At 41.9% G+C, this 26,749-nt stretch overlaps 1 protein-coding gene across 3 annotated transcripts in view; it reads left to right on the top strand.

Annotated features, from left to right (window-relative positions):
- The window catches only part of SLC12A7 (solute carrier family 12 member 7), a 149,175-nt gene that overhangs the window by 31,765 nt on the left and 90,661 nt on the right, over positions 1-26,749 (top strand). Inside the window, exon 1 of one of the 3 annotated variants that reach the window (XM_054984358.1) lies at positions 13,029-13,087. The exons of the other annotated variants lie outside the window; for them this stretch is intronic. Within the exon in view, the coding sequence (XP_054840333.1) occupies positions 13,066-13,087 (22 nt within the window). The 5' untranslated portion in view covers positions 13,029-13,065. Of the gene's footprint in view, positions 1-13,028; positions 13,088-26,749 lie in introns of those variants that run through there. 3 annotated transcript variants of the gene reach the window in all.

Here is a 26,749-nt window from a genome sequence, read left to right on the forward strand (position 1 = left end):
AACTTGAGGACTTTCTCACTTCAAAAAATAGGTGATTCAGCCATGAGGCAAAACAACAGATGCCTCAACAGGCAACACTCGCCACCACTTCTGTCCAGGGAATGTAGGACCAAATGGGTTTGGATAAAATGAATAGTCCACTTCTATGCATGTTGACTCCCATTCTATTCCACTGTGTTAAATGAGCACTACTCCCAGATAAGAGTGCCAAAGATTGCAACCCTGAGGACCTGTAGGGATTGTGTTAAGTAAGTTGTCTCAATGCTGCTTGACACAATCAATAACAACAACATCAACAATAAATGTGCTTATATACTGCCCTTCTGGACAGATTAGTGCCACATTCAGAGAGGTGAACAAAGTCAGTGTTATTATTATCAAGTAACAATAGTATTATCAAGTCAAAATTATATTTAAGAAACTGTAATAATGCTTACATTATACTGGTGAGTGTAAAGATAACACTGAGTGAAGTGCAATAAAACTAATAGTAAGCGCCATAATATATGGCGCCATAATATATATTCATTCATGCCAAATGCACTAGCATTATGAAGAGCATTTTCAAAGGCCATCTGCAGCGCATGGAGGCGTTTGCAAACTTTCTAAACTCCAGTCCCCGTGTTAACTTATTTGACATCTCAGGGCCTCAACTCCACTCGCCTTCTGGCAGACAAGTGTGCAGAATCCTCTCGCACAGTGCCGTGTATACAGCCCAATGCTGTTTTATACAGGGCTTTTTTTCTGGGAAAAGAGGTGATGGAACTCAGTGGGTTGCCCTAGGAGAAAATGGTCACATGGCTGGTGGCCCCACCCCCTGATCTCCAGACACTTGTGCCTTCAGAGAGACAGTGAGGGCCAAGCTGCAAGTGAATGGCAAGTGAACACGGCGGGCAATCTCAACTCCCCTCTGTCTGGAGATCAGGGGTGGGACCACCAGCCATGTGACCATTTTCAAGAGGTTCCGGAACTCTGTTCCACCACGTTCCAGCTGAACAAATGCCCTGGTTTTATATAAGTATTTCTCGAGTAAAATGTTCAGTGTGGGACTGGAAGAGGCTAGAGCAGGGCACGTCAGACCCCTCTCCTCAACCAGCCAGGCAAAGAAGGAAGGTGCTGGGACCAGAAGAAGAAACAGTGTCAAGGAGTAGGTGGGCCTTGTGGCTGCTGGGGTCCCAAGAGAGGCTTGAAGGCCATGTTGTTCTCGGAGCTAAAAATGCCTGCTAGGAGGGACATCCAGGGAAGGAACTGATCTGACTCCTTCAAGCTCCACTGGAGCACCAATAGGCTTGAAGGAGAGAGAGCCAAACTTAATTCAGGTCTTTCTCTGGCTGGCCCCTCCTAGCCAAAAATGGGAGCTTGCTCCAAAAGTCCTGCAACATCTCTCTCTCTCTCTCTCTCTCTCTCTCTCTCTCTCTCTCTCTCTCTCTCTCTCTCTCTCTCTCTCTGGGCCGAGCTACAAGTGATGAATGACACTTGAACGGCAAGTGAACAGATTCGCGTGTATTCCTCCCTGTTCACTTCTGCTCCACTTACGCACGTAGTGATCAAGTGGAGCGCAAGTGAACAGGGAGGAATACACGTGAGTCTGTTCACTTGCTGTTCCCTTGCCATTCACTTGCAGCTTGGCCCTCACTGTCTCTCTGGGAGGCAAAAAAGAGGTAAGTGCAGCTCCGCTCTCTCATCTGCCTTCTAGCTCTGTTGGTTCTAGTGGCCTGAAGGCACACGCAGGAGCCACCAGTCGCACTCTGCTCCCTCCTCCCTGAGGAAGAGAGGGTGTGCCTATGGGTGGGAGGTCGGTGTATGACGATTTGCTCAGGGTCCCTCCAGACATGCAGCCGGTTCTGGCCAGAAGGCTCCCACACATTCCTTGTCCCTCTCTGACTTACTCAGAGTAGCAGTGCAGGTGGCTGCAAACGCGGAGCCTCTGCTGCCTTTTGGCTCCGCTTGCTGCAGGATCCTGCCCTTTTCAGATTGTCACCCCTAATGTTGTCTCGGACTGATTGTTTTACCTGCATATGATACTAGCTTACGGAGCAGCACAGTGCTGCTGTGATTTGATGTATTGTGCCTGTATGCAAGGACAGCTCCTCCGATGGATGCAATTTCTTAAACGAGACATCTGCTGGTATAACTAAGCAAGGCAGTTCTGGGTGTAATTCAAAGCTTTCTACCTGGCGACACTTGATGATAGAGATGTAGGCCCTGCCCTTCTTGCTCCCTGGGTGTGGGGGTTTATCACTGATAAACATCCCACTCAGCTTAATCTGCCGGGGCGAGTGCTGCTGCGGCTCTGCAGCTCGGCTTGTGTCACATGCACACTTTAAACGGCATGAAGCCTTGATAACTTGCTTCAGGATTAATCCACTACTATCGAGAGACAGGATCTGAGGTCTTGGACAAAACGAGAGGGCAGCTGTCCGCTTTCTGCTGTTTCACGTCTTAATGTTGGAGGAGCCAGACTTCTGATTATGAGCGAACAGGATTATGAAGAAGGCGGACCAAGCCCGGGTGAGTCTAATTTTTTAATTTCAAAAAGAAAATGTTTTGACAAGCTGCAAGTCGTTCCCAATGCAGTGGGAAAGCAGCAAAAGTCACAGGGTCTTCCTCGGGGGGGGGGGGGTTCAGTGATTTTTCTGCATAGTTTTCACAGCATTGTTTTACTTCACACAGTTCAGTCCATTACCAAGTGTTGGAATTTGGTAACAATGTGTTGTAAGTCGGTGTGTTTAATTGTGGTGATGTAGTATCGCCGTCCTCAGTTACGTAAGTCAGATTAAGTGCTTCTTATTATTTTCTTTAGTATAATTTAAGTAAAGACAGCTTGTTGCAAGTTCTTGTGATGATTTTCAGTTCTTATTTTGAAGAGATTAAAGCTTTATAAAATGCACAGTTTTTCAGCAAATTTCTTTTAGGTATCTTGTAGTCCACTTCAGGAGTTCTGTTGTGTGAATTATAGCTTGTAGTAAAAGCACAAAAAGTTTAAATTGTATTTTTAGTGTGATGCTGTCACTGTTTCGAGAAACAAAATTGTAATTCTATAAACAAAGCTAATAATTAAATGTGAAATAATTGGCTTTAGGACTGAAGTTCATCAAAGCACTGAAATTCAGAGAGAAATCTTTTAGACCTGTGTGCTCCAAATGCTCAGAAATTGTGGAGAAACACTATCAAGCAGACTGTGTGTTTGAGTCAGAAAATAGGAAGGTACAATTGGGACAGCGGTAGAACTTCAGTGTTAATTTTTCAGCAAGGAGGTTAGTCTGCAATTGATACACAGTTTTGTTCTAATACTTTTAAAGCAAGCTGAAGTGAGGTTACTGGAGGAAAACTAAGAGGCTTTCAAATAAAATTAAGGGAACTATACAGTCTGCTGTCATATCCTTTCTTGTTGTGTCCGGTGTATCCCTCCACACCAGCAGCCGTTTGCTCTCAAAGAGCAGCTTTGGCAAGAGGGCTTGGCATGCCTCATGGTATTTGTAGGGGAGGGATGGAATCAGACCCCAGGTGTGCAAAGCTATCTTTGGGTTGTCAGAAAGCGTGAAAACATTGGACTGGGTACTAGATATGCAGTTGCATTCTCTCCTTGGTTTTTATTATAGTTTAACTGTATAGCCCAGGGAAAAAAAACTCCTTTGTTCTCTAAAAAGTTAGAGTTGTTGCTAGATTTGAAGTAAAATATTTTCTGTTGATTCTGAATGGTTTTGACTTATTTTCCTCCCTCCCATCTCTCTTCTGTTATTTCCGGGAAACCCTATAACTTTTTACTACTCAAAAGTGATAAAAGTGAGCCCATCTGTGGGGAGGGTGGGGTATAAATTGAATTAAATAAATAAATAAATAAATAAATAAATAAATAAATAAATAAATGACATGGTGGTTGAGTTTTGTGGGTTTAATTCTTTCTTGACAGATACGTTGAGAACCTCATTTAGGATATAAGGTGGGATAGTACTTTTAAAAACACATGTATAAAGATCTTGTAAATCAGCTCTCAACCTGTCTGCACCTTTTTAAGTCATTTACCTGCCCACACATGCCTTTGTTTACTTTGGCACATTGGCAGACGGAAGGAAAGCACTGGGGGGGGGGACGCGACAACAACACACAGATGCAACAAAAACAGTTTTCTTATGTTTTATGAAAGTGTCCCTTCCTAGTCATCCTGAGATTATTCTGTGCAGCTTTGTAAATGGCTCTTTAGAAGCCTAAGAATAAAATTCACTGTATTGTGGGGTCCGGAGTGTAGTATGGGCTTCTAAAGGCTTGCCAAAAGAAATCAAAGACGTGCACATACTTGTGACATTCTAACATCATAATCTAGACTTTTCCAGGAGGAAATGTCTTGGTGGGCTGCAGCACATGTTTTAATCGATGGAAGTCTTGATTTTAGTCCCTGGAGTGGCCGTTTTCACGCTGCTTACCGGCCACGGAACATCGCGCCAGGAAGATACTGTCGTTCCGAGAGCTTGGCGTGATGTTCCGTGGCCGGTAAGCAGTGTGAAAACGGCCAATGACTCACTGGTCACAGGAGTTGAGAGGTGCCACCTGTCAGACAGTACTGAGCTCAGTGGGACAAAAGTGTGATTTGGCAATAGCTTCATTTGTTCATGTGTTACTCTGTACTCCTTTGGAACTTTTAAACTATTGTTGAAACTTTACTACTTGTGGCATTGGAGATGGTTAATTCAGCATTCTGTGACTGTCGAATGTTTTCGTTTTTTAAAAAAACTGGGGCATTGATGATTTTTGATGAAAGTTTCGGGTATGGTTTTTATGCTGTTGTTTTACTTGTCTTGTAACTTGCTTGGTCGGGGGAGAGAAAAGCATGATATAAATTTAAATGCAAATCTGTAGCCAGAATGTAGTTGAGGTCCTGAGGTATCGTCTGTTCTTGAATAATAATAATAATAATAATAATAATAATGAGTTTCACTAAAATTTCTTTTGCAAGGTATTTATACGAATGGATATAAAAAGCATATTTTAACACTGATGAGAATAATTAATTCTACAGGCTTTAAATGGCTTTAAAATATGTAAATTGATTTTTTTTGGTTTTGATTCGCCTTGCTTGATGTGGTATTCTGTCTTCAAGTATAAAACTATTAAAAACCACATGCAACTAGTATGGCTAGTATTACGTTGACTCAGTCTCTGCCTCAGCACTATATTTTGACTTTGATATACAAGGTGGCAAAATAGATACATAGTTTGCACTTTTCAAAGAATAAAAGCAAGCCAAAATCTGTACAGTATTAAACTTATAAATTGCAAGTTAAATTACATATTCAAGAGCTGTCGCTTGGCGGTAAAATGGGACATCAGGAAATGTAATATTCCTAAGAGCAGAACCAGTTAGCCTAGTATATCTCTTAATAATTTGTGTAAAAATGCTCCCTGCAAAATTGAATTAATATTGTATATACGGTTTTAGCTGAAGCTCAGGTATCTTTTAAGGTGTATATGTGTAAATAAGTAAAATTAACTGCTGGATTTAAAAAGAGACTAACAGTGCAATCCTACATAGAGTTACACCCTTCAAAGTCTATTGCGGTGACCTTGGAAGGATATAGTTTTCCTTAGGATTGCCCTGTAAGAACCAAATGTCTTTATAATCCTATGCAGAGTTACTATAATTCAAGCCCATAGATTTCAGTGAGTTTAGAGTGCAGGGAGTGAACTGTTAGAATGTTAATAAAATATGTCCCCGGGACAGTTACATGGAAAGGAATTTTAGCTAAAGATTTCCTTTAAATGCGCAGCAGCTTATTTGCGAAGTTTGCAATGACTTCATTCTCTTCTGAGATGAGTATCTCTCTTTCCAAGACTTTTAAGCATAGTAAAAATTCTTTTGTATGAAAGGATGATGGCCTACTTATTGGCGCTAAGCTAAGTATCATTGCTGTCTGTAGTACTGTAATAAATGTTAAAAATCAGAAGTTTGTAGGAGAGTACATTATTATTATTATTATTATCATCATCATCATTATTATTATTATTATTATTATTATTATTATTATTATTATTATTACTCAGATGAGTCCTTAAGACTTGATCTCTGTCACCTTTGGTTAAGTGTTTGGAGATGGCAGGCTGCCCGGAACCTTGAAGAACTGCGCTGGAGATGTTGCTGCTACCTGCTAGATGGGCTGGGCCTGAGCCAGGGATATTCTTATAGATGCTAACATAGAGTATTACTGTTAACAGCTGTTCATCTAAATTCCTGAAAGCAGGACCTTTGGCTATATGGTTCTCTTAAAGTGCATGTTGCTGCTTCAATTCATTGCTCTGGTTTCATTTGCACAAAGAAGGGAGGGTATATTAGGGTTTTGTTTTACAAATTCTGTGTTTAAGGTAAAGGGGCCAAGGCAAGATGAGAATATCTGCGCTTGTACATTATTTCTGTGGTGTGTCTGTTGGAGGGAGTTGTCCCTTGTTGACCCTCATCAATATTTCAACACTATACAGTATTTCATGTGCCTGTTATCATGTTATTCATGAAGTTTTCGGGATGGTTAGATTGTTTTTAATTCACATAGTTAACACATATGTAGCCCTGTGACTGTACTTATGATAACCAACTGGCTATTTGTTTGTAGGCGGAGATCCTGACTTATTCCCTAACATTCAGGGAAGGTTTCAAAACAGCAAACCACAACGTAGCATCAAAAGTTATCTGAGTAGAGCTGATTTAACGGAATATAGGAGTCAGCATCAAGCAGATCACCAACATACTAATCCGTCGGAAGCTGATAGTTGCAGTGGCGTGTACAGCAATACTAGTAAAGATTCCTGAAATAATGTCAGTGCATAACTGCAGCTTACAAATACAGTAAACTGACAAATTTTATGTAGCAAGCTTTAAGGACGCCCTTTCTAGTTATAGAGTGCTTCACAACAGGCCTTGACATATTTTCTTTGGGAGTAGAAGTAAACCAAAAAATTAGAAGCCAGACTCTTATTTCAGCACTCAAGGTTATATTAGACCCTATTTTCTAATTATTGCCACCACAAAAAATACTAGGAGTCACAATGAAATTTCTAAATGCCATGGCAACCGGGTACCTGGAATTTGTCAAGGCTTGCTTTACAATCATATTTTTAAACACGCCCCCCCCCAAGGATTTTTAAACATAATTACGGCTTAAAGTATTGACAAATGATAGACTGAAAATGAAAGAGGGAGAGTGGGGGCAAGTAACCTGTCCAAGGCCACCCACCACATCTACTGCTGGAGTGAGATGTGAATCAAGTGTTCTAGATCTGTTCAGTGCTACCGGCACTGTGTAGTGATTTGCAGATCTTCCAAATAATAACAATTCTGGACAAAATGGAAAATGTTCAGTCAACAATGAAATTGTTGTTCTGTTAATAAAACTTTGTGATACTCACTCCCTTAGCCTGCCTCTGCCCAATAGCTATAGCATTCTGGTTGAATGCAGATAGCGTGATTGTTCTCTGAAGAGTTTAATACAGTTTTTATAGAAACTGTTAGGGTATGCAGGGTGACAGCTGATCCAGTGTGGCTCTCAGAAGAATGTACCTTGGAAATCCACTTTCTTAATTTAGATGAAAGCCAGTGTGCTGTAATGGTAAATGTTGGACTAGGATCTGGGAGACCCAGGTTGAAATTCCTACTCTATTGAATTTTACTGGGTGTGGTGAAAATTGAGAGGGTGCAGAAGAGAGCAACGAGGATGATCAGAGGTCTGGAGACTGGGCCCTGCGAGGAAAGGTTGAGGGCCTTGGGAATGTTTAGTTTGGCGAAGAGGAGATTGAGGGGGCCATGATTGCTCTCTTTAAATGTTTGAAAGGCTGTCATTTGGAGGAGGGCAGGGAGCTGTTCCAGTTGGCAGCAGAGGGTAGGACTCAAAGGAACGGGCTTAAATTACATGCCAAAAGGTACCAGCTGGATATTAGGAAAAACTTTTTCACGGTCAGAGTAGTTCAAAGGTGGAATCAGCTGCCTAGGGAGGTGGTGAGCTCCCCCTCACTGGCAGTTTTCAAGAAGAGGCTGGATGAATATTAGTCAGGGATGCTTTAGGCTCATCCTGCATTGGGCAGGGGGCTGGAGTAGAGGGTCTGTATGGCCTCTTCCAACTCTGTGATTCTGTGACCTTGGTTCAGTAACACTCTCAGCCTAGCCTCCCTTGCAGGGTTGTTGTGAGGATAAAATGATGTAAACCTCTTTGGGTACCCTTTGGGAAGAAAAGTGGGGTATAACAAACAAATAAATGTAGAAAAGAGCAAGAGTCCAGTAGCACCTGTAAGACTAACAAAATTTGTGGTGGGGTATGAGTCTTATAGGTGCTACTGGACTCTTGTTCTTTTCTACTGCTACAGACAGACGAACAGGGCTACCCATCTTGCTCTAAACAAATAAATGTGATAGCTGCTGGTAGTTCTAGTACAAGAGGGAAACTGGGGCTGTGGGAACTGACATAAATGTAGCCATCAGCTATGGTTTCTTGATGGGGAGGGCAACTAAGAAATAAGAAGTTGCGCTTTCCCTTGGTAAAAGCAGAAGTTTCAAATGTGTAAAGTCGCATAACCCAATAACTGAGCCAAGTCTGCAGGTCGTAGTATTTGTTCAGCACTACAGAGTGCTCAAATTGTGTCTCTCAGTGCAATCCTAAGCACAGTCCCTGCAGTCTAAGCCCTTTGAAATCAATGAGCTTTGACTGGAGTAACTCTGCTTAGAATTGCACTGTCAGTCACTTTCTTGGTAACTGTTCCAAAATGCTGTAAGATGGGCCAGAATCATCCTCATATTGCAGACAGGAGCAGCTTACCTAAGGCCGGCCAGTTAATTCATATGGCTGTGGTGGTAGAAACGGCTTTAAATCCTTTTGGGAGCACGTATGCAACAGGGGAAAAAATCCATTTGAAAATTTCATCAAAAATGATCTTTGTCTTTCAAATATTTCCCATTTTAATATCTCTACTTCCTGAAGGGCTATTTTTTAAGCCCAGTGACTTTCATTTAGAAAGTTTACAGAGGCTTCACGCTCTTAAGTGCACCAGGGGACATATGGTTGCTTATAAAATGCCAGATTTGCCTATGAGATTCTAAGACTTTAAAGCGGTATGATGTTATTAAGATACCTTTCCATGTTACAACTTTCCCCCCATGAAGATTATCTCAATGTAGGAAAATGCATGCTTACTGTGGTGTGCAAGGTTCAGACCTATAGGTATACATAGATTGGGCAAACATTAGCTCTCCAGTCACTCAGTGTACTTGTTTCATTTTAAAAGTATGTTCTGGTAAATATATATATTTTCCTACACATAGCTAACATTTTGCCAGCTTTGGGATAATGTGAAAAAAATACCTTAATTTATGAGGTTCATGGTATTCTGTCCATTCCCCATGTCCTGAGACTATCTGGAAGTTTAAGAAGGAGATACTGTAGAGGCATTAACACAGAAAGTTGATTTTGTTGTTATTTCACTGTTTAAAAATATTGTGAATAATATAATTTCTAGTACTAAGGCTTAGTCACCGCATATACATTTTTCCATGATTGCTGGAAGACTTGGATATATATCATATTTTTGCAAAAAATTAGAAATGGCAGAAACACTGACAGCCCTGTGCCCAGGGCTTTTTTTCAGCTGGAACGCGGGGGAATGGAGTTCCCGAACCTCTTGAAAATGGTCACATGGTTGGTGGCCCCGCCCCCTGATCTCCAGACAGAGGGGAGTTAAGATTGTCCTCTGCACTGCAGTGGAGAGCAATCTCAACTCCCCTCTGTCTGGAGATCAGGGGGTGGGGCCACCGGCCGTGTGACCATTTTCTCCGAGGGCAACCCACTGAGTTCCACCACCTCTTTCCCCAGAAAAAAAGCCCTGCCTGTGCCCATGCGGTGAGTAGCAGGTTCTGGGAAATGAGGGGTTTGCAAGGTGTTTTGTTCCCCTTTGGTTCACATGTACGGGAATTTCTCTGCCATGGTTTTATTTATCTTATGTAAATTTTAGGAAAATCATTTGTTCCATTGCAGCGAGGAATTGTTACTGGGACAGCGATAGATAAGCCGCCCCCTCAATTCTCTGGAAAACAGCAAGCAAGAGTAATCTTACACAGAAGTTCTTCTTAGAATATTAAATGCCTTATTAGCACATCCCAGGTTTATAATTTGGGAATAATAAGTTATTTCAAAGTTTGGACTTGTATGTTTGCGTAGACCTGTAACATGAGCTGATCTTAAAGATGGATTACTAAGACTGCAGCAGTATTCTTGTGCGCTATGGATGGTGTAGAAAAAAGGCATTGCTGATCACCAATGCCTGCTGTACAGTGCATAGAAACTGAGGAAGTAGCATCTTGAATTACTTGCTTTTTAAAAAAAAACTGTGTGATGCATGATCCAGATCTCCTAAGATCCTTGAGTCTTTCTAGTTCACTCCCTGCATTTATATGAACCAAATTGGCTGTGAAACCTGAAGAGAAGAAGGTACAGTATGGTTAGCATTGGATTTTACTCATGAAAGTCATAGACAGGTAATGGAGGAAACCTGAAGGAGAAGCTGAGTAATAAAGTGCAGACAAGTGGAAGGCTGTTTTCACACTGCTTACTGGCAACTGAACATCGTGCCGAGCTCCCGGCATGACAGCATCTTCCTGGCGCGATTTCACGTGAGAACTGCTGTTCGCACCAGGAAGATGCTGGCACGAAATTGCGCTAGGAAGACGCTGTTGTTCCAGGAGCTTGGCGTGATGTTCCGTGGCTGGTAAGCAATGTGAAAATGGCCAAAGTCAATAGCAAACTGCAGGCAGGACTAATAAGGCCAAGTTAAAAGCCAGGCCAGAATTTTAAGAAATAGTTTGAGGTTTTCAAGAGGCCTTTTCAAGTATGATTGACATGTTGCTCAGAGAGGGAAATGGAAGAAGAGAAGTTGAAGTAGGCAAATTTTAAAGTAGGCAAATGTTTAATGTCTGCTTGGTTGTGCCAATAAACGGGTCCAAGGTGCTTCTTGTGGCTGTGTCAGACTTGATACTCTTTTCCTCATCCAGCCTCAGTTTTTCCCCTGCAGCATTTCCTTCTATGTGCTGACTTCTGGTATTGGAATCCAGCTGGGGAAAGGTGTGCCTGGAGGGAGAGAGAGAGACTACAGAGGAAAAGCTAAGGGTAGATGGGGGGCAGTGTGGCACATAAACCCAGGAAGTGGCCTTATATTGAGTCAGACCCTTGGTCCATCAGCGTCGTTGTCTACTCAGACTGGCAGTGGCTCTCCGGGGTCTCATGACAGAGATTGTTCTAGGAGTGCACCAAAAAACTAAACAAAACCCTCCCATCACATCTAGATCCAGGTTTCAAGGATCGCAAAAAAAAAATCTAGGATACAAGAGGAAGCCCAATAGTACCAAACTGAAGCAAGGGAATGGGTGGATTCCCCAGAACCAAAGTGAATAAAGGGGACCAACATCAAGCCAGAGAATCATGACAAAACAGAGAAGTCCACCCAAACCAAACAGAGGCAAGGGGCGCTGTTGCAACTTAGGTCAACTGAGCCAGTGTCACTCACAGAAGGCAGAGGATTTACCTGAATTTATTCAGGGGGGTCTGGATCCAGGTTCCTGGATTAGATCCCAGGTTCATTCATTTGATTCTGGGAAGCCAGATTTAGCCAAAACCCGTTTTCTTCCCCGGAGACGGCTTGCACACCCCTGATCTTTCACATCACTGCCTACATGGAGAGGCCAGAGATTGAACCTGGGACCTTCTGTGTGCCAGCCCCTACCCAAGTTGCCAAGGCTGACATTGGAATTGCCAGCTCATCGCTCTGGCACTAACAAGGTTATCATCTCCTGTTTAGGTACTCTTTAAATGACATCCTCTATTTTACTTTACATGTGAATGGAGCAGACATGCCTTTGAAGAAATGGCCTGGCCTCTGACACACGTCGCTTGGGCCTCAGATTTAGGTCTGCTCAGGGCTTTTTTTCAGCAGGAACGCGGTGGAACGGAGTTCCGGAACCTCTTGAAAATGGTCACGTGACTGGTGGCCCTGCCCCCGATCTCCAGACAGAGGGGAGTTGAGATTGCCCTCGGGGCCACCAGCCACGTGACCATTTCCTCCGAGGGCAACCCACTGAGTTCCACCACCTCTTTTCCCAGAAAAAAAGCCCTGGGGCTGCTTCACATTTTCACCCCAAAGGGAAAGTTAAGAACATTGAGTTTTCTGTTGGATTACGTTGCGATCAAAACATTTGGGCTTCCTTTCTAAAGGCATGTCATTTATTTTAGAAAGGAAGCCCAAATGTTTTATTCTTCAGTGTTGTTTTTTTAAATTTCATGGTGCTCATTCTGAAAGGTAAATAAAGGCTGCAGGGAAGAAATTGTTGCTGTATCAGAAACTTTTAGATTCCTCCGATACCTTGCTTTAGGCGGTTCTCCTTTTCATTGCTTGACTTGGATAAGACTTTCAAAATCAGAACAAGTTTTATTTATTAAGTGAAGGTGATTCAAAAATAATCGAAAAAGTAAATGCTTTTTTTTTTAAGGTTTGCACTTGGCTTTGGCAAAACTGATCTGTAGACTAGGGTGCCAACTGTCTGTAGAAACAATGTCTTGTCCCTTTAATAGAGACTTAGTTGCTATTACGCCAGTGATGTTATTTACCTCCACGCCATGAAAAGTGTCAGCTGCCCATTTCCGCACTTGAAGTCTCTATTAAAGAGACAGGGCATTTTTCTTCAGGCCTGTTGGCAGCCTTTCTATAATGTGTAAATAAAACTTTGTGCTTGTTGGAGATATTATGTCAGGAATCTTTGCTAGCAGCACAATTAGCAGAGGTTGCATTTAATATAAGTAATCAAAATGGAATTTTTAAAGCTCCAGTTAAGAGCTAAAGCCAGTACATTTTTAAACGTCTAAAAAAAGGCAAAACTACTACATACTTTACTCTCTGACCTGAGATTTGTAGGAGCGTATTAACTAAACATACGGATTACTGCTCCTCTTTTTGTAATGATTTACTTACTGTATATTGAAAGTAGAAATCGCAGAGTGAAGGCAGGTTTTCCTGCCGGTGATCTGTACATTGACTGCTCTGCTTATGTGGTATCATATGCTAGCAGGTATAGTTTTAATGCAGAATTTTAAATCTAATGTAGTAATAACAGTATTGGAGGAGATTATTTTAGTATTGCATTGTTTTCAGTTGATTGGCTAAAGTTTTCTTCTGCAGACTCCACAGCTATGACTTCGTAATGAGATCACTTTGAAAAGGTTGTATTGTTTTACCGGGCTGTCTCTGATAATTTAACTGCAGCTATGCACTAGCAAATAGCTTTGTCCAGGCTCATCAGCTCTGCTTGTCCAATGATATGGAGAGCCCCCCCCCAACCACGATAATAGATTAACTAGGTAAAGAGAATGGAACTTGACATTCAGTCAAGCAACTACTTAAAATCTAGCTGGCCAAGCTGAGAAAAGGTATATTCTATTAATGTGATTTGAATTGTGGTATTTTGAATATGGGCCTACTTTCTAAATCTGATACCTTTTATTTATCCAATATAGGCTTAAAAGCCAGCACCATAATAATTAATAGTAATTTTTCTTTTCGGTTAATACAAGCAGGGCTGGCACGCCCATTGAGGCCAGGTAGGCAGTGGCCTCAGGCGCGGGGTGCCGGAGGGAGCGCCGGAGGAGGTGCGGGGGGTGGGAGCATGCGCGCCACAGAGCTGCAGCCTCCTATCTCTCCTGCCCCGTGCCGCCGCCAGCACACGCCCCCAGCTGGGCGCAGCTGCCGTGGGCAGGCATCTGTGGCAGCACAGGCAACTGAGCGGGAATGCTCGGAGGCCACCCGTGCACCGTCAGAGCTGCCCGCTGCAGCGATCAGGCCGGTGGTGGCACGCGCGCTCCCATGATGACGTCATGCATGGTGTGATCATGCAGGCCGGAGCATGCGCGCTTGCGCGTGTGAGGTGGGGGGGGTTGCCCGGCTGGCCGGCCGCGAGCACCAAAACCCTTGCGCCACCCCTGAATACAAGGCAATGATGCTGGTCCCTTGGGTAAAAGGTACATGCCCCACTGAGCAGGGGATATGAGTTCTATTCAAAGAGTTCTATTAAAAGTATTTATTTTATCAGTTAATTATACAAAAAAGATGTGGTACTGTTCTAAGAAAATCTTAATGGCAGTTGGTACAAATTTTATTCTTGTCTGCCTGTTACACATGGGATAGGTTGAACTCAGGCTGTAACATTACAGGCAACCTTTTGAATTAAAGCCTGAACTTTGACCCTTCATTAGTTTATTGAGTCGTTCCGACTATTTTTAAAAGTTTTAAACTATACAAATAAGTGTTCATTTGCTTAATCGTTGATGAAAAATTGGATCAAATTAATTCAGAGAAGCAGAACTTTGTTTTCAGTCTCCTACAGCTTTATACTTCATGTGTTCCTCAACCTTACACTGCAGCTTGTTTATTCTCCAGAGCTAGACAGAGCTTGCATATCACTCCCGTCATTCCATTGGCTTCCCATCAGTTACTGGCCTCAAGTCAAGGACATAACTATTACATCCAAAGCCCTTCATGGCCTGGGCTCCACATATCTGTGCGACTACCACTCTCCCTATGATCTGCCACAACAGATTGATGATGATGGTGATGGTGATGGTGATGGTGATGGTGATGGTGATGATGATGATGATGATGATGATGATGATGATGATAAAATTAACATGGGCAGCGGGTTGGACTAGATGGTCTGTATGACCCCTTCCAACTCTATGATTCTATGATGATGATGTCTGATAAAGTGTTGCAAATTTTTAAAACAATACTTTTTAATGAAATTTTAACATTTTAATTTATTATACGACTTGCATAGCATAAATATATTTGGATGCACTGCCTGTGTTCTCCTCCAGGAAGGTATAAAGAGTACAGACAGATTGCACCTTTGAAATCCCAAGGAGCTGATCAGCCAAGGAGAAATGCCAAATATAACAGTGTCTGACAATTTTGGCTTCCCTTGGGAGAGCAGGCAGGCAGCCAGTCCATTAAACTTCTGCTTTATACTTCAAAGAGTACCACCATATAGGATTATAATGGTTTATAAAGTAGCTGGTTCAGCTTTGCCATTTAGAAATGCAGAGGTCACGGTGGAAGAGATAATAAAGTATGTAAGATGCTTTCTGGATATAATAAACTCTGCCAAGTGTTAAAATGTTGATAATAATCAACTTTATAATTATGTTCAGGGTAGGGGTAACTTGGTGAAGAAATGCGCTTAAATTTAAATATCTGGAACAAAATATTCCCTCCCTCCCCCTCGACAAGTTGGAATATGTCAGTGGCCAGCCGCCTACCTTACCTAGTAGCTGTGCTGGTGCCCTGTTTCCTGGTGTATTTCTTGTTTGTGCCTTAAATGAAGCCAGAAGCCGTCTAAGGCTGTGCCTGGGCCTTTCACTAAAAGGTGATGGAAATTTTTTGGGAAAGTATCACATATCCTCAATAGAGTGTGGTTTAGCATGTTTATGATAACATACATTTATTATACAAGTTTTAAAAGTACCTTATGTTAATTTTATATCCCGATAACAACAAAATACTTGAACTGAAACAGGAGAGCAAAAAACAAACCATGTGTGGTTTGAATCAGTGTTCTCAGCAGGGCTTTTTTTCAGCAGGAACGTGGTGGAACGGAGTTCTGGAACCTCCTGAAAAAGGTCACATGGCTGGTGGCCCCGCCCCCTGATCTCCAGACAGAGGGGAGTTTCGATTGCCGTCCGCGCCGCCAAGCGGTGTGGAGGGCAATAGAAACTCCCCTCTGTCTGGAGATCAGGGGGCGGGGCCACCAGCCATGCGACCATTTTCTCCAAGGGCAACCCACTGAGTTCCACCACCTCTTTTCCCAGAAAAAAAGCCCTGGTTCTCAGCCTTTTGTGTCTTACATTTCATCAGTCGCTTTATCAAAAAAACTGGGTCTTATCATGATAGAAACATCTCCCTTTCCCCCCCAAGAAGGACATTTATGTGTTTACAGAAAGGGTGGATAAAAATCAATGATTTTTTAAAAAAAATAAAAAAATCAGATTTTTTTTTAATTTAAATCGGGGTTTTTTGATTTAAATCGGATTTTTTTTTTATTTAAATCGGATTTTTTAAAATAAAATGCTTTTTGAGGAAAATATATTACCATCCAAAGGTTATTCCATCATGAAATAAAGATTAGTTTTTAATTATGTAGAATAAGGCTGTATATGTTTAATTTTTTTGGTAAATAAATTCCATTAATCCATTCACAATGTCATGCTCTTCCAGAGGTTTTTGTAAGATTATTGGGCAGTTTCTCTGCCTACAAGAAATTATCACAAATGCTTGGTTTTGCAGTTCTCAAAACTGAATTTGTGTCAGCTCAGCAGAGATCACATGCCTCTTCTTCACAGCAAAAATGTTGTAACATGAACAGAGTTGAGAAAAAGGCCTTAATCCTATTGTTCTACAAACCTATGAAGACAGAATCAACCCCTCCAGTGCTAAGTTTCAAGAAGTTCAGTGAATAGAAACAATATTTTTCTGATTGTTTGGAGTGGAACAGATCTGCACAAGAAGAAACTAAGTGTGAGGAGGGAGGGGCAAGCAGTACAAAATGAAAGTGAAACTTTTTGAGCACAATACTGCACAAGTCTTTGGATCTTTTGTGTGTATGACCTGAGGTTTATCACATTCTTTCCCTGGAGGAAAAAACCTATAATGACAGCAGGCCGTAAAAAAGACCCAGTTTGGGAATACTTTAATGAAGTTCCTTTACCTATCGGTAAGGCAGGCATCTACTTGCATATTAAAGTTATACCAGCAAGAATTAGTCTTTATGTAGAAAACTATGATTTAAATCAAGCCTTAATGACTAGTGATTTAAATCGTGATTTAAATCAGTTTGATTTAAATCAAATCCACCCTGTTTACAGATAGTCTCTTACTGTATTTATCATTTATGCTAAGTTTGAAGGACATACAAATTGCGGAAACATGCTATCTGCTGCAGGTATATAAAAGCTGGGCGTGGCCACAGGCTCTTTAGCAGGAATGGAGGGGGGATGGGGGAAAGAGGGCTGCCAGCTTGAAACAGCTGGACTGAGTATATTTCTCTTTGAGCATGAGTAGAAGGGCCCTTGCCTCCTCGCCCACGGATCACAGTCCGTGGCCTTGGCCAGATGGAATAACCTGATGGACACCAACCCCAGATGTCTTATCTACTTTTGTCCTTTGTTGATTATTTTACCATGTTTTATGTAAATTCATTTGAAAGTGTATTTTTGGTAAGCCATTTTGGGTCCCTATTGAAAAAGAAAAGCTTGATAAAAATATACAAAATGAATAAATGGTTAATCCCTTGCAGGCAGAGTCAGCAGAATGTGGCTCATCAAAGACACTTGCTGGTGGGCAGGGGGGAGGGGGAATTAGGAGAAACACTTGAGTGTCTAAAGTCTAGGCGACCCCAAGAGGTCACTGATGGATAATCTATGGCCGGTAGAGTTGGGCAGGAGATTGCATGTCACATTTGTAGGTGAACAGGGAGATTGCAGGACTGCAAATTCTTAGTCATTGCTATGGAAATCTTGCGTCCCACCATTGCACGTTCCATGGGTTGAGAACCGCTGATTTAAATGATATATTCCAGGGGTGGGCAATTGTTTTGGCTCGGGGGCCACTTTGTGGGAGCGGAGGTTAGCGGAGGGCCGCACCTTTTAAAATGATTGCATTCATTAGTTAACTTTGCATTTCAGAAAAGGTATAAATTGTATCATAAAAATCAATAAATATAAATTAAATAAAATAGTGGTAGTTTTATTCAATTTATTTATTGTGCTAATTTCATATCCTCTATAGCTCCAAGCACATTTAATTTTAGAATCAGTTTAATGAGACAAATGTACCCTACCACACTTTTCTACTGTCTTGGCAGGCCACAAAAAACTCTGTAGCGGGCCGCATGTGGCCCGCGGGCCGCAATTTGCCCACCCCTGATATATTCAAACAAGTGCCAAGCTTTATATGGAAATTATTTTGATGGAGTAGAACTTGGAAAAATTTAAACACCTTTAGTGCTCTTACATTGTTACTAACATTATGAAATAATGAATCTGGACAATTTTTCAGAAAAATACTAAGCTCTGGAAAAATTTCCGGGAAATTTTCCACCCCATATTTCTGACAATGCTTAATGGTGTTGATCTTTTCAGTCAGCGCTGCGAGAGCCCAAGGGCAGAGCTCTTTAGGACGGCTTGTTCCTGCAGTTCTTGCTGAGCAGCCCGACAGACACTGCAAGGATGAGAACGTTTCTCCCCCTCTATATCATGCTGTCCTAGTGAGAAAGTTAGCCTGTAATAGGGATTAGGCACCTGCCATTGACCTAGAATAGGTATCAGTTCTATATCTAGTTTGGTACAAGCACTGGCTTTTCTTGTTGGGCATACCTTTCCATTTCCTTGTGTGACCTTCCAGTGTGTCATGAAGATAAGAAGCTGGTTGTCTGGATTTAGGCAGTAAGGTTGTATAGGGCAATAAAGTCGAGACCATTTAACCCTGGGGCACTGTTAAGTAAACAGCCGTTGGGGAAAGCTACATAGAATGGGGGGCGGCATGGGAGAGAAGTCGAATTGGTGGTGAGGGAAGGGAACGGACACAACTGAGGGCCCTGTCCCCTTCCCTAGTGTAGAGTTATCATTTGACCGCGTTTCAGACTTTTGTTGGACAGGATGAGGTACGGTATAAATAAATTATCTCCGATACAGGCTGTCCAGGTTAATTTTAGATTCTGAAATGCCTCCTGCTTTTGAGACCCATCACTGTGTGAATGAGTCTCAAGCCAACCATAGCAGCTCTTGTGAAGAAGCAACTGCCCTTTGCCAGTGTGGAAAATTACTTGAACAGAAGGATTGCTGATCCTTTTCCTTTTCACACAATTTGCTGTGTGATGCATATATGCTGAGGCATGGGAGCATTACAGCTTGCAGTCTGTTGCTTAGTGGTTTATGGATATGACAAAGGCTTGTTGATTTAATAGGAACTTGGCTATCAAACCAAATCATGCTGAACAGCTGGGAATTTTTTATACCCTCTGGGAAGTTGGTGTAACCTGCTTGCTGTTGCCCTGGGCTAAGTATACCTACTGGTGGATGAGATTACACAATAGCGGTGGCGCAGTTCTAAGCAGAGTTAGGCCTTCTAAGTCCATTGTAGTCAGTGGGTTCAGAAGGGTGTAACTCTGTTTAGGATTGTGCTGTAGGTCAATAACAAAATGGTTACAAATATTTGTGTATATTAAGTGCTAAGTTGGTTAATTTGGACATTAATTAATACATCATTTTTATTTTCCTAGGCTTCAGTACTGCAGTTTTTAAAGCATGTGCCAGTTCTATTGATTTGATTGGCATTAGGGGGAAGTGCTTATATAATCCTGAGAAAACAGCCCCAAACTCTCGCTTTGATTTCATTTATATGTTGCAAGTTGAAGCGAGTTTGGAGAGTCAACATCTAGTGGCATATAGAGGAGTCTCTTGAGTCCCTTTTTATAAACAGCATCAGATCATTACATTCTCTGATGAGTGTAGTTCACTGTTATATAGAGAAACAGATAGATGACTTACCCAGTATTAAATGTTTATAACAAATTCTCAGAAATTTATGCTAGCAGGAATAATTATTTGAAGATAGCAGACCTGATATATAACTTCTAATCTTGATGATTTAAAGTTGTTACCTGCTTGCTGTTCATTACGTGTTGTGTAAAGATACTAGATTTGGAAAGAATTTGACAGCAGCAGGCAAAGAGGGAGAGGTTCAGATTTTCAGGAGAGAGGAAAGGAGTGTGGGGCATTGGATTGCATGGTTCTTGTGTTAGAGGCAGGAACTTGTATTGGTAGAGTGAAAAGAGCAAGAGTATTCAAAAGTGTGTGTTAGGAGAGATTTTTTAATATTCTCCCTAGTTTTGAAATTATCCTATAGGAGCATTGGGGAAGAAAGAAAGGATGAGAATTGCAGAGGGATAGATCTATAGTGTAAGATTCATGTGATTAGTTGTGTGGCAAATTCCAGCAATGCTGGACCAGAATAAATGGAACATGGAGGAACTATTAAGTGACATTAACAACAACAACAGCATTCAGTTTATATACCGCCCTTCAGGACAACTTAACACCCGCTCAGAATGGTTTAGAAAGTGTGTTATTATCCTCACAACAATCACCCTGTGAGGTGGGTGGGGCTGAGAGAGCTCCAAGAAGCTGTGATTGACCCAAGGTCACCTAGCTGGCTTCAGGTGGAGGAGTGGGGAATCAAACCTGGCTCTCCAGATTAGAGTCCTGCTGCTCTTAACTACTACTCCAAACCGGCTCTCTTAAAGAGACTACGAGTGTGCTGTGAAATTGTGAGCTCATTCCATGCATCCCCTTCCTAGACAGTATTACTTGCCCCTGCTGTTTTACTCAATATTAAAGAATACCTCAGCACTGACTTTAACCATGGATACACCCAAGGTTCCTTCTTAACTGGATTTTGGTTACAACTTGCTTATCCTTAAATATGGCAGTATCGTTGCCTGTCTGTCTCTTAACTGTGATTAAGGTGAATGTGAATTCTCATTCTCCTCAAAGTTCCAAGAGAATAAATGTTGTAATTACGCCAACTATTGTTTCGGTCTGTGTGCTTCCTTGAATTCCTCATGCTCCATGTGGTGGTATTCAATATCAGAATGTAACCTCATTAGTATGGGTTTTGAGTGGAAAGCTATACTTTTGGGGTAAAACTTTGTCTATTCTCATTGAAATCTACTGTTAAAAGACTGCTGATGATGGAAAATGCTGTCAAGTTGTAGCCAACTTACGACGATCTCTGTTGGGGTTTTCAAGGCAATAGACTAAAGGAGATCATTTGCCGTTGCCTGCCTCTGCATAGCAACCCTGGTCTTCTTTGGCAGTCTGACAAGAGCAAGCTAGCCTAGGCTATCCAGGTCAGGATATCTTCATTAACACTAAAAACACTCCATGCGGTCAGGTTTTCTTATTTCTTTCCTTTTGCATTGGCTCGACAGTCCTATAATTTGGATTTACACTTGTACAGAGCATCTTGTAAGGATCTGCCAAGCAACTCTCAAAAGACTTCACTGTAGGCACCAAAGAACTTCATTGAAAAGCTGTTAGTATCATGAGCTTACTCCATCTTTGCCAGGAATAACGTTCACATGCAAGTACCAAGCATATATAGGCTTTCAAAGCACAGGCAAATCCTAAAATCCTCTCCCTGCAGTCTAATGGGGTCAGCTAGGCTCAGCAGGAAAACATCTAAGAGGGAAAACAGCAGAACTGATGTGTGGGATTTACAAGGTTATGGTACCTGGGAACTACTGGGTGCATTTCAGAGGAGCATACAGATAACAGCAGGAACAAACGCCTCCCTTGCATAGTTTCACATGGTGGATCTGGAAGGCAAGGTAATTAACAGTTGCAGGTTGCAGCAAAGAATAGCCTCAGCGTTTAACCATAACCATAATATCAAGCACTAGTCTACCAGCACAACAGCAGGGAACAGCAGGGTGTGGCTGGACATGACAGGTGATGCTAAGCACCTGATACGTCTCCAGAACCTTCTAGAACCTGTGGTGAGGCAGCTAGTACTCCTGCCCCAGTTCCTTTAGTCAGGGAGATTTGGCCTCTTTGTACATGATATGAAAGGGCTTTGAGCTCCTCCTGCTGTGTCTGCTTGTTAGCCGAGGTCTTCCTCAAAGGGGTGTTCTCTGGAATGAGGTTCGCTTGAGCATCCCTGGGTACTTAGTAAGATCCTTCCAAGGCCTCCTACACCCATCCCTGGTTGGGTACCATGTATTTTGGTACCTTTGATTCCCGATGCGTGGTCAAGAGTTCAGCTCTGACTTCGAAGTCTAACATATCTCTGATTGGGCTGCCAAGTACTATGAAAAGGGATTTAGCAGTTGTATTCAACACTGGAGATCTTTGAAGCTATCAAAGAGTGATTCCGCACGTGTTGGATAATGCACTTCCAATCCTCTTTATAGATCATTTGGAATGGATTTTTGTGTGTGCGGAATAAATAATCCACCTCAAACGATTGATAAAGTGCATTGAAAGTGCATTATCCAACGTGTGCGGAATCAGCCGAAGCCAACTGAGAATGCAAGCAAAAGAAGCAGCAGCATGGGGCCAAAGGGTATATTGTAAGGAAGACCTCCTCCTTCATCTGATCTAGCCAGTTAAGTGTTTTTAAGTTGAGTAGCAGTGTCAGTGACCTTTGACATTACATCAGTCAGAGGGTGAGGTTATTATAATTCTGGTTCTTCACTCAAGTTTTATTCCCACCAGGACCAACTGTATCCAAGACTTCCCAGCCTTGTAAATAAGATACTAGCCTATTAAAAAGTAAATACTGGCCTGTAAAATATGTAAAATGCTTTTTTGTGGTGGCAGTGGGGATCCTTACTTTAAACTTGGCCAAGAGAGTACTCCCTGAGGGCAGCTAACTAGTTCTAAATTCTGTGGTTGCTGAGATGTAGGTTGTACTTTGCTTTTTGCTTTCCTTTTTATATACTTTAAAACTTTGATCCTATTGAGTAACATTATATGTATTTTGAAATGTGGGTGACCCATGAGGAATTTTAGGGAATCCTTCCATCTTCTACCATCCCCCAGTTGCTAAGTCCCAAAGCGTCAGAATACTTCAGGCCAGGGCTTTTTTTCTGGGAGAAGAGGTGGTGGAACTCAGTGGGTTGCCCTCGGAGAAAATGGTCACATGGCTGGTGGCCCTGCCCCCTGATCTCCAGACAGAGGGAAGTTTAGATTGCCCTCCGCGGAGGGCAATCTCAACTCCCCTCTGTCTGGAGATCAGGGGGCGGGGCCACCGGCCATGTGACCATTTTCAAGAGGTTCCGGAACTCTGTTCCACCGCGTTCCAGCTGAAAAAAAGCCCTGCTTCAGGCTCTATTTGAGTTGCAGATGCATTGCAGGCAGGAGGAACTCCTTTTACAGGGGTGTGGGGGGGATGCAACAACTTGAGAAGCAAGGGTCAAAATTGTATTTTTCTGTGGTTCCTTCAAAATATACAAAAAAGTGCACTTCATAATTCCCAGGCCTGTTGCACAGATTTCAGTAATCTGCATGGGTATAAATATTTCCAAATGAGATATAGTGAAGATTTTCTCCTCCTTTTAAGTTCTGTCAAGATTTACTAATACTCAGGCCTGAATTTGTGTTTGATGCCGGGGCATGTGAATTAAGAGACTGCCTCTGAGCGTTAACAGAATGCTTTTTTAAATAACTTGGTAGCTGTAAGCAGTGTTTCACAGCCTTCGAGTAAACACCACACAAAAGCAGTGTACAGGTTATATTTCCACTATGAAAAAGAAAAGTATGGCCGTTTCTGCAACCGCAGTAAAGACAAGGGAGGGATAACCCACAGAAACGTTTGCACTCTGTGTGCAAGCCGCAACAATAATGAATGATTATATAATTTTCAAAGTGCAAGTGCCTCTTGTTCGTTGAGCCAATATTGCAATTCATACATGTATGAATTGTCCTATGAGCAATGGTCTTTGTATGAATTGCAATATTGGCTCAACGAACAAGAGGCACTTGCACTTTGAAAATTATATAATCATTCATTATATTTCCACTATAGCTTCTGCTGCACTTGCCAGAAATCAATTAGTGTCCATTGTTTTCTATGGTTAGGCAAGGAAAATGTGAACAGAAGGTGATGTGTTCTTTCCCAAAAATGATAATCATGCTTACAGACAATCTACTGAGTAGTTATCTTTAATTTACTGGGCTTTGTTCAGTGCAATAAGGATACAAACAGGAGAGCTCTTCTCAAAAGAAAGTTGTAGGAGGCTTCTGACATGCTAGTTCTTGTTGGAATATATGTTGCAAAGTCTAACATTCAGTCATTATGGGGTTAATGAGTTTACCTAGGCAGTTTTTGCACTGCTTACCAGCCACGGAACATCGTGCCAAGCTCCCGGAACGACAGCGTCTTCCTGGTATGATTTCGCGTGAGAAATTGTGCCAGGAAGACACTACCATTCCGGGAGCTTGGCGCAATGTTCCATGGTCGGTAAGCAGTGTGAAAATGGTCCCTGTGTTTCTATTGTTTGTGTTGACCTGGAAGAAAACCTGGCATAGAGCCAATAGCCTTATCTGATTCAAAGCCTGGGAAACTGAGCGGTGTTTTGTAAACTGTTATTGGTCAATAGGTCAGGTGACTTCCTTCCCAAAAAGTCAAGAAGAAGAACAAGAAGAATCTCCATTATCCACACTCTTAAGTTTGTACTACATAGTGTCTAAATGTAGCTTATAGACTTTCTTATTTTGTAGGAATCCCATGTTTCCTTTAGAAGTAAATATTTTTAAAAGCGAACAGGCGTCTGACACTCTATTGATTCAAGATCCATTGCAAATCTGAATTTAAACCATTTTAACCCATTTTCCCCAACAGTTCTGACTTAATCATTGCTGGGACTTCAGCAGATGCTGAACTTAGCTGATAATGAGTTTTCAGTGGATGGACCAATGCTGTGAAGTATGCACCAAATTGGGGGTTCTCAGACATTATCTGGTCCACTGGGGGGCACAGTAGAAAAAGTTGCCTTAAATCATTGTTCTAAGTCAAATGTTTTATTTATTATTTAGATACTTTTTTCTAAGCACACACTAATTGTTTGCTACGTATTGATTGTACAACATATTGATTTTAAAATAAATACATCTTTTATACAACCGCAGTAGAAACACTATTACGCTGCTTCTCAAACATTTTTATTACTTTAGAAAATGATAAATACTATGCATTGCGTGTTTTTAGGTAACAGTGCTCATGTCTTTGGCTGTGATAGGTTTTTGTAGTCAGGCTCCGGATGGCATGAAAGCTAGAAGGCAGCGCTTCCTTTCTGCTTTGCTGCACCCCTTCTCTTTTATCACCACCTTGCCTACTCCTCAGAACAAATGATACCAGCCAAAAGCAAGGTTTAATAGTCAGGTCATGGCTCTCTATGAAATTGAATGCAAATATCCATGCTTGATTAGTGGGTAGAGACATCAATATATAATTGATAGGTTCGTGAATTCAGATTTCATTTTGAATCAAGTTATTTTTAAAAGAAGGTGTATTATAGCTAAAACTTCTTTAAAAAAAATAAGCTTCTTTAAAAAATTAAACCTTTTTTTAAATCCACTCTGTCTGGAGGCAATCTCTAAAAGTCTCTCTAAATGAAACCTCTTATGCAAGGATGCTCAAGTGAAGGGAGCCACAATGTTAGCTGGGAAGCTGAGCTTTCAAAGACAGATCGGAAAGCCCTCTCAATTTCCCCTCTTTACAAAGATGGTTTGTTTTTTTCCTCTTGGCCTCCCGGAAGGCTCTGCTAGTTTCACCTCCTCTTCTGTGGAGGCGCAGAGAAAATAAACCCTTTGAGGAGCAATCTTTGCTGCTCTGTAAAGAGGAGAAATTGACAGAGACTTCCAATCTGTCTTTGAAAACTCGGCTTCCTGGCTAACATTGCGGCTCCCTTCACTTGAGTGTCTTTGCGTAAGACGTCTCGTGTAGAGAGACTCTTGTCATTAGCAGTAACAAGCAACATAGTAATGATTAGCTTCCTTTACCCTCCAGTCGGTGTCGCGTTGGCAAAATAATTGAATGTACAGCGTACTGGATTCTGATTGCTCTTCCATCACCATCACACAATAGATGTATCCCTATGGGGATGATGTGCCCTTGTTACCATCATTGGGGCTTCGACTCCATTAGAACAAGTGGCCCCCATAAATTCACCAGAAGTAACTGGACTCTAGCACCGGCCATTTTCACACTGCTTACCGGCCATGAAACATCATGCCAAGCTCCCGGAACGACAGTGTCTTCCTGGCGCGATTTCACGCACAAAATTGCACCAGGAAGATGCTGTTGTTCCAAGAGCGCAGCGCAATGTTCCGTGGCTGGTAAGCAGTGTGAAAACAGCCACCCAAAGGGCAGCATAGTGTATGTAGGTAGGTAGTGTGTGGGCAGGTAATATTGCTACCCAGCATTATGTGAACAAGCAAGTGGTAATGGCCTCTGTGCATACAACTGAATTCCTGGGACCAGTGCCTAGGCCATGATATTGTTTCATTGTAATAGAGTTTCATGCACTATTACATACAATGTAGTGTTTTGAATATGAGAGACGCTGTATCTTGCTGGGCTAACACAAATGGGCTAATGAGGAATAATCCTTTTTGGGGGATGTGTAATGCTAAAGATTTTTAAAATAAGATTTATAGGCTACCTAAGGATAAGACTTGACAGTCCCAGAGGTCAACAGAGCAGCCGTGTTCTTTGTGCTTGTTCCAGGTGCCAGTCATTCAGGAAGCAAGGGAAAGTGGTTTGCAGTGGAGAAAAGAGCGTCTAATTTTAGTTTCAAATCATTTTGCAGAAAATTAGGTATGACTGTTAGCAAGGTGCAGCTGTGCTGGGCTGTCTTTATATTTTCACAGCCAAGTTTGTCAAAGCTTGTTGTTCTTCCCTTCGTTGCAGGGAGATGCTGGCACAGTGAGACTGAGTGATTTGTGGGGTTGAGGCAAGATGATGCCTGCATGCGTCTTCACTCTTTCACAGGCATTTCCCAGGTTCAGTTCCCTGCTTTGCCATGGAAACTTAAAGCCAGTCACATACTCTCAGCCTAACCTACCTCACAAAGTTGTTGTGAGGAAAAAAATGCAGGAGAGGAGAATGATGTAAGCTCCTT

The sequence above is a fragment of the Eublepharis macularius genome, chromosome 7, assembly GCF_028583425.1.
Source record: "Eublepharis macularius isolate TG4126 chromosome 7, MPM_Emac_v1.0, whole genome shotgun sequence".
NCBI lineage: Eukaryota > Metazoa > Chordata > Lepidosauria > Squamata > Eublepharidae > Eublepharis > Eublepharis macularius.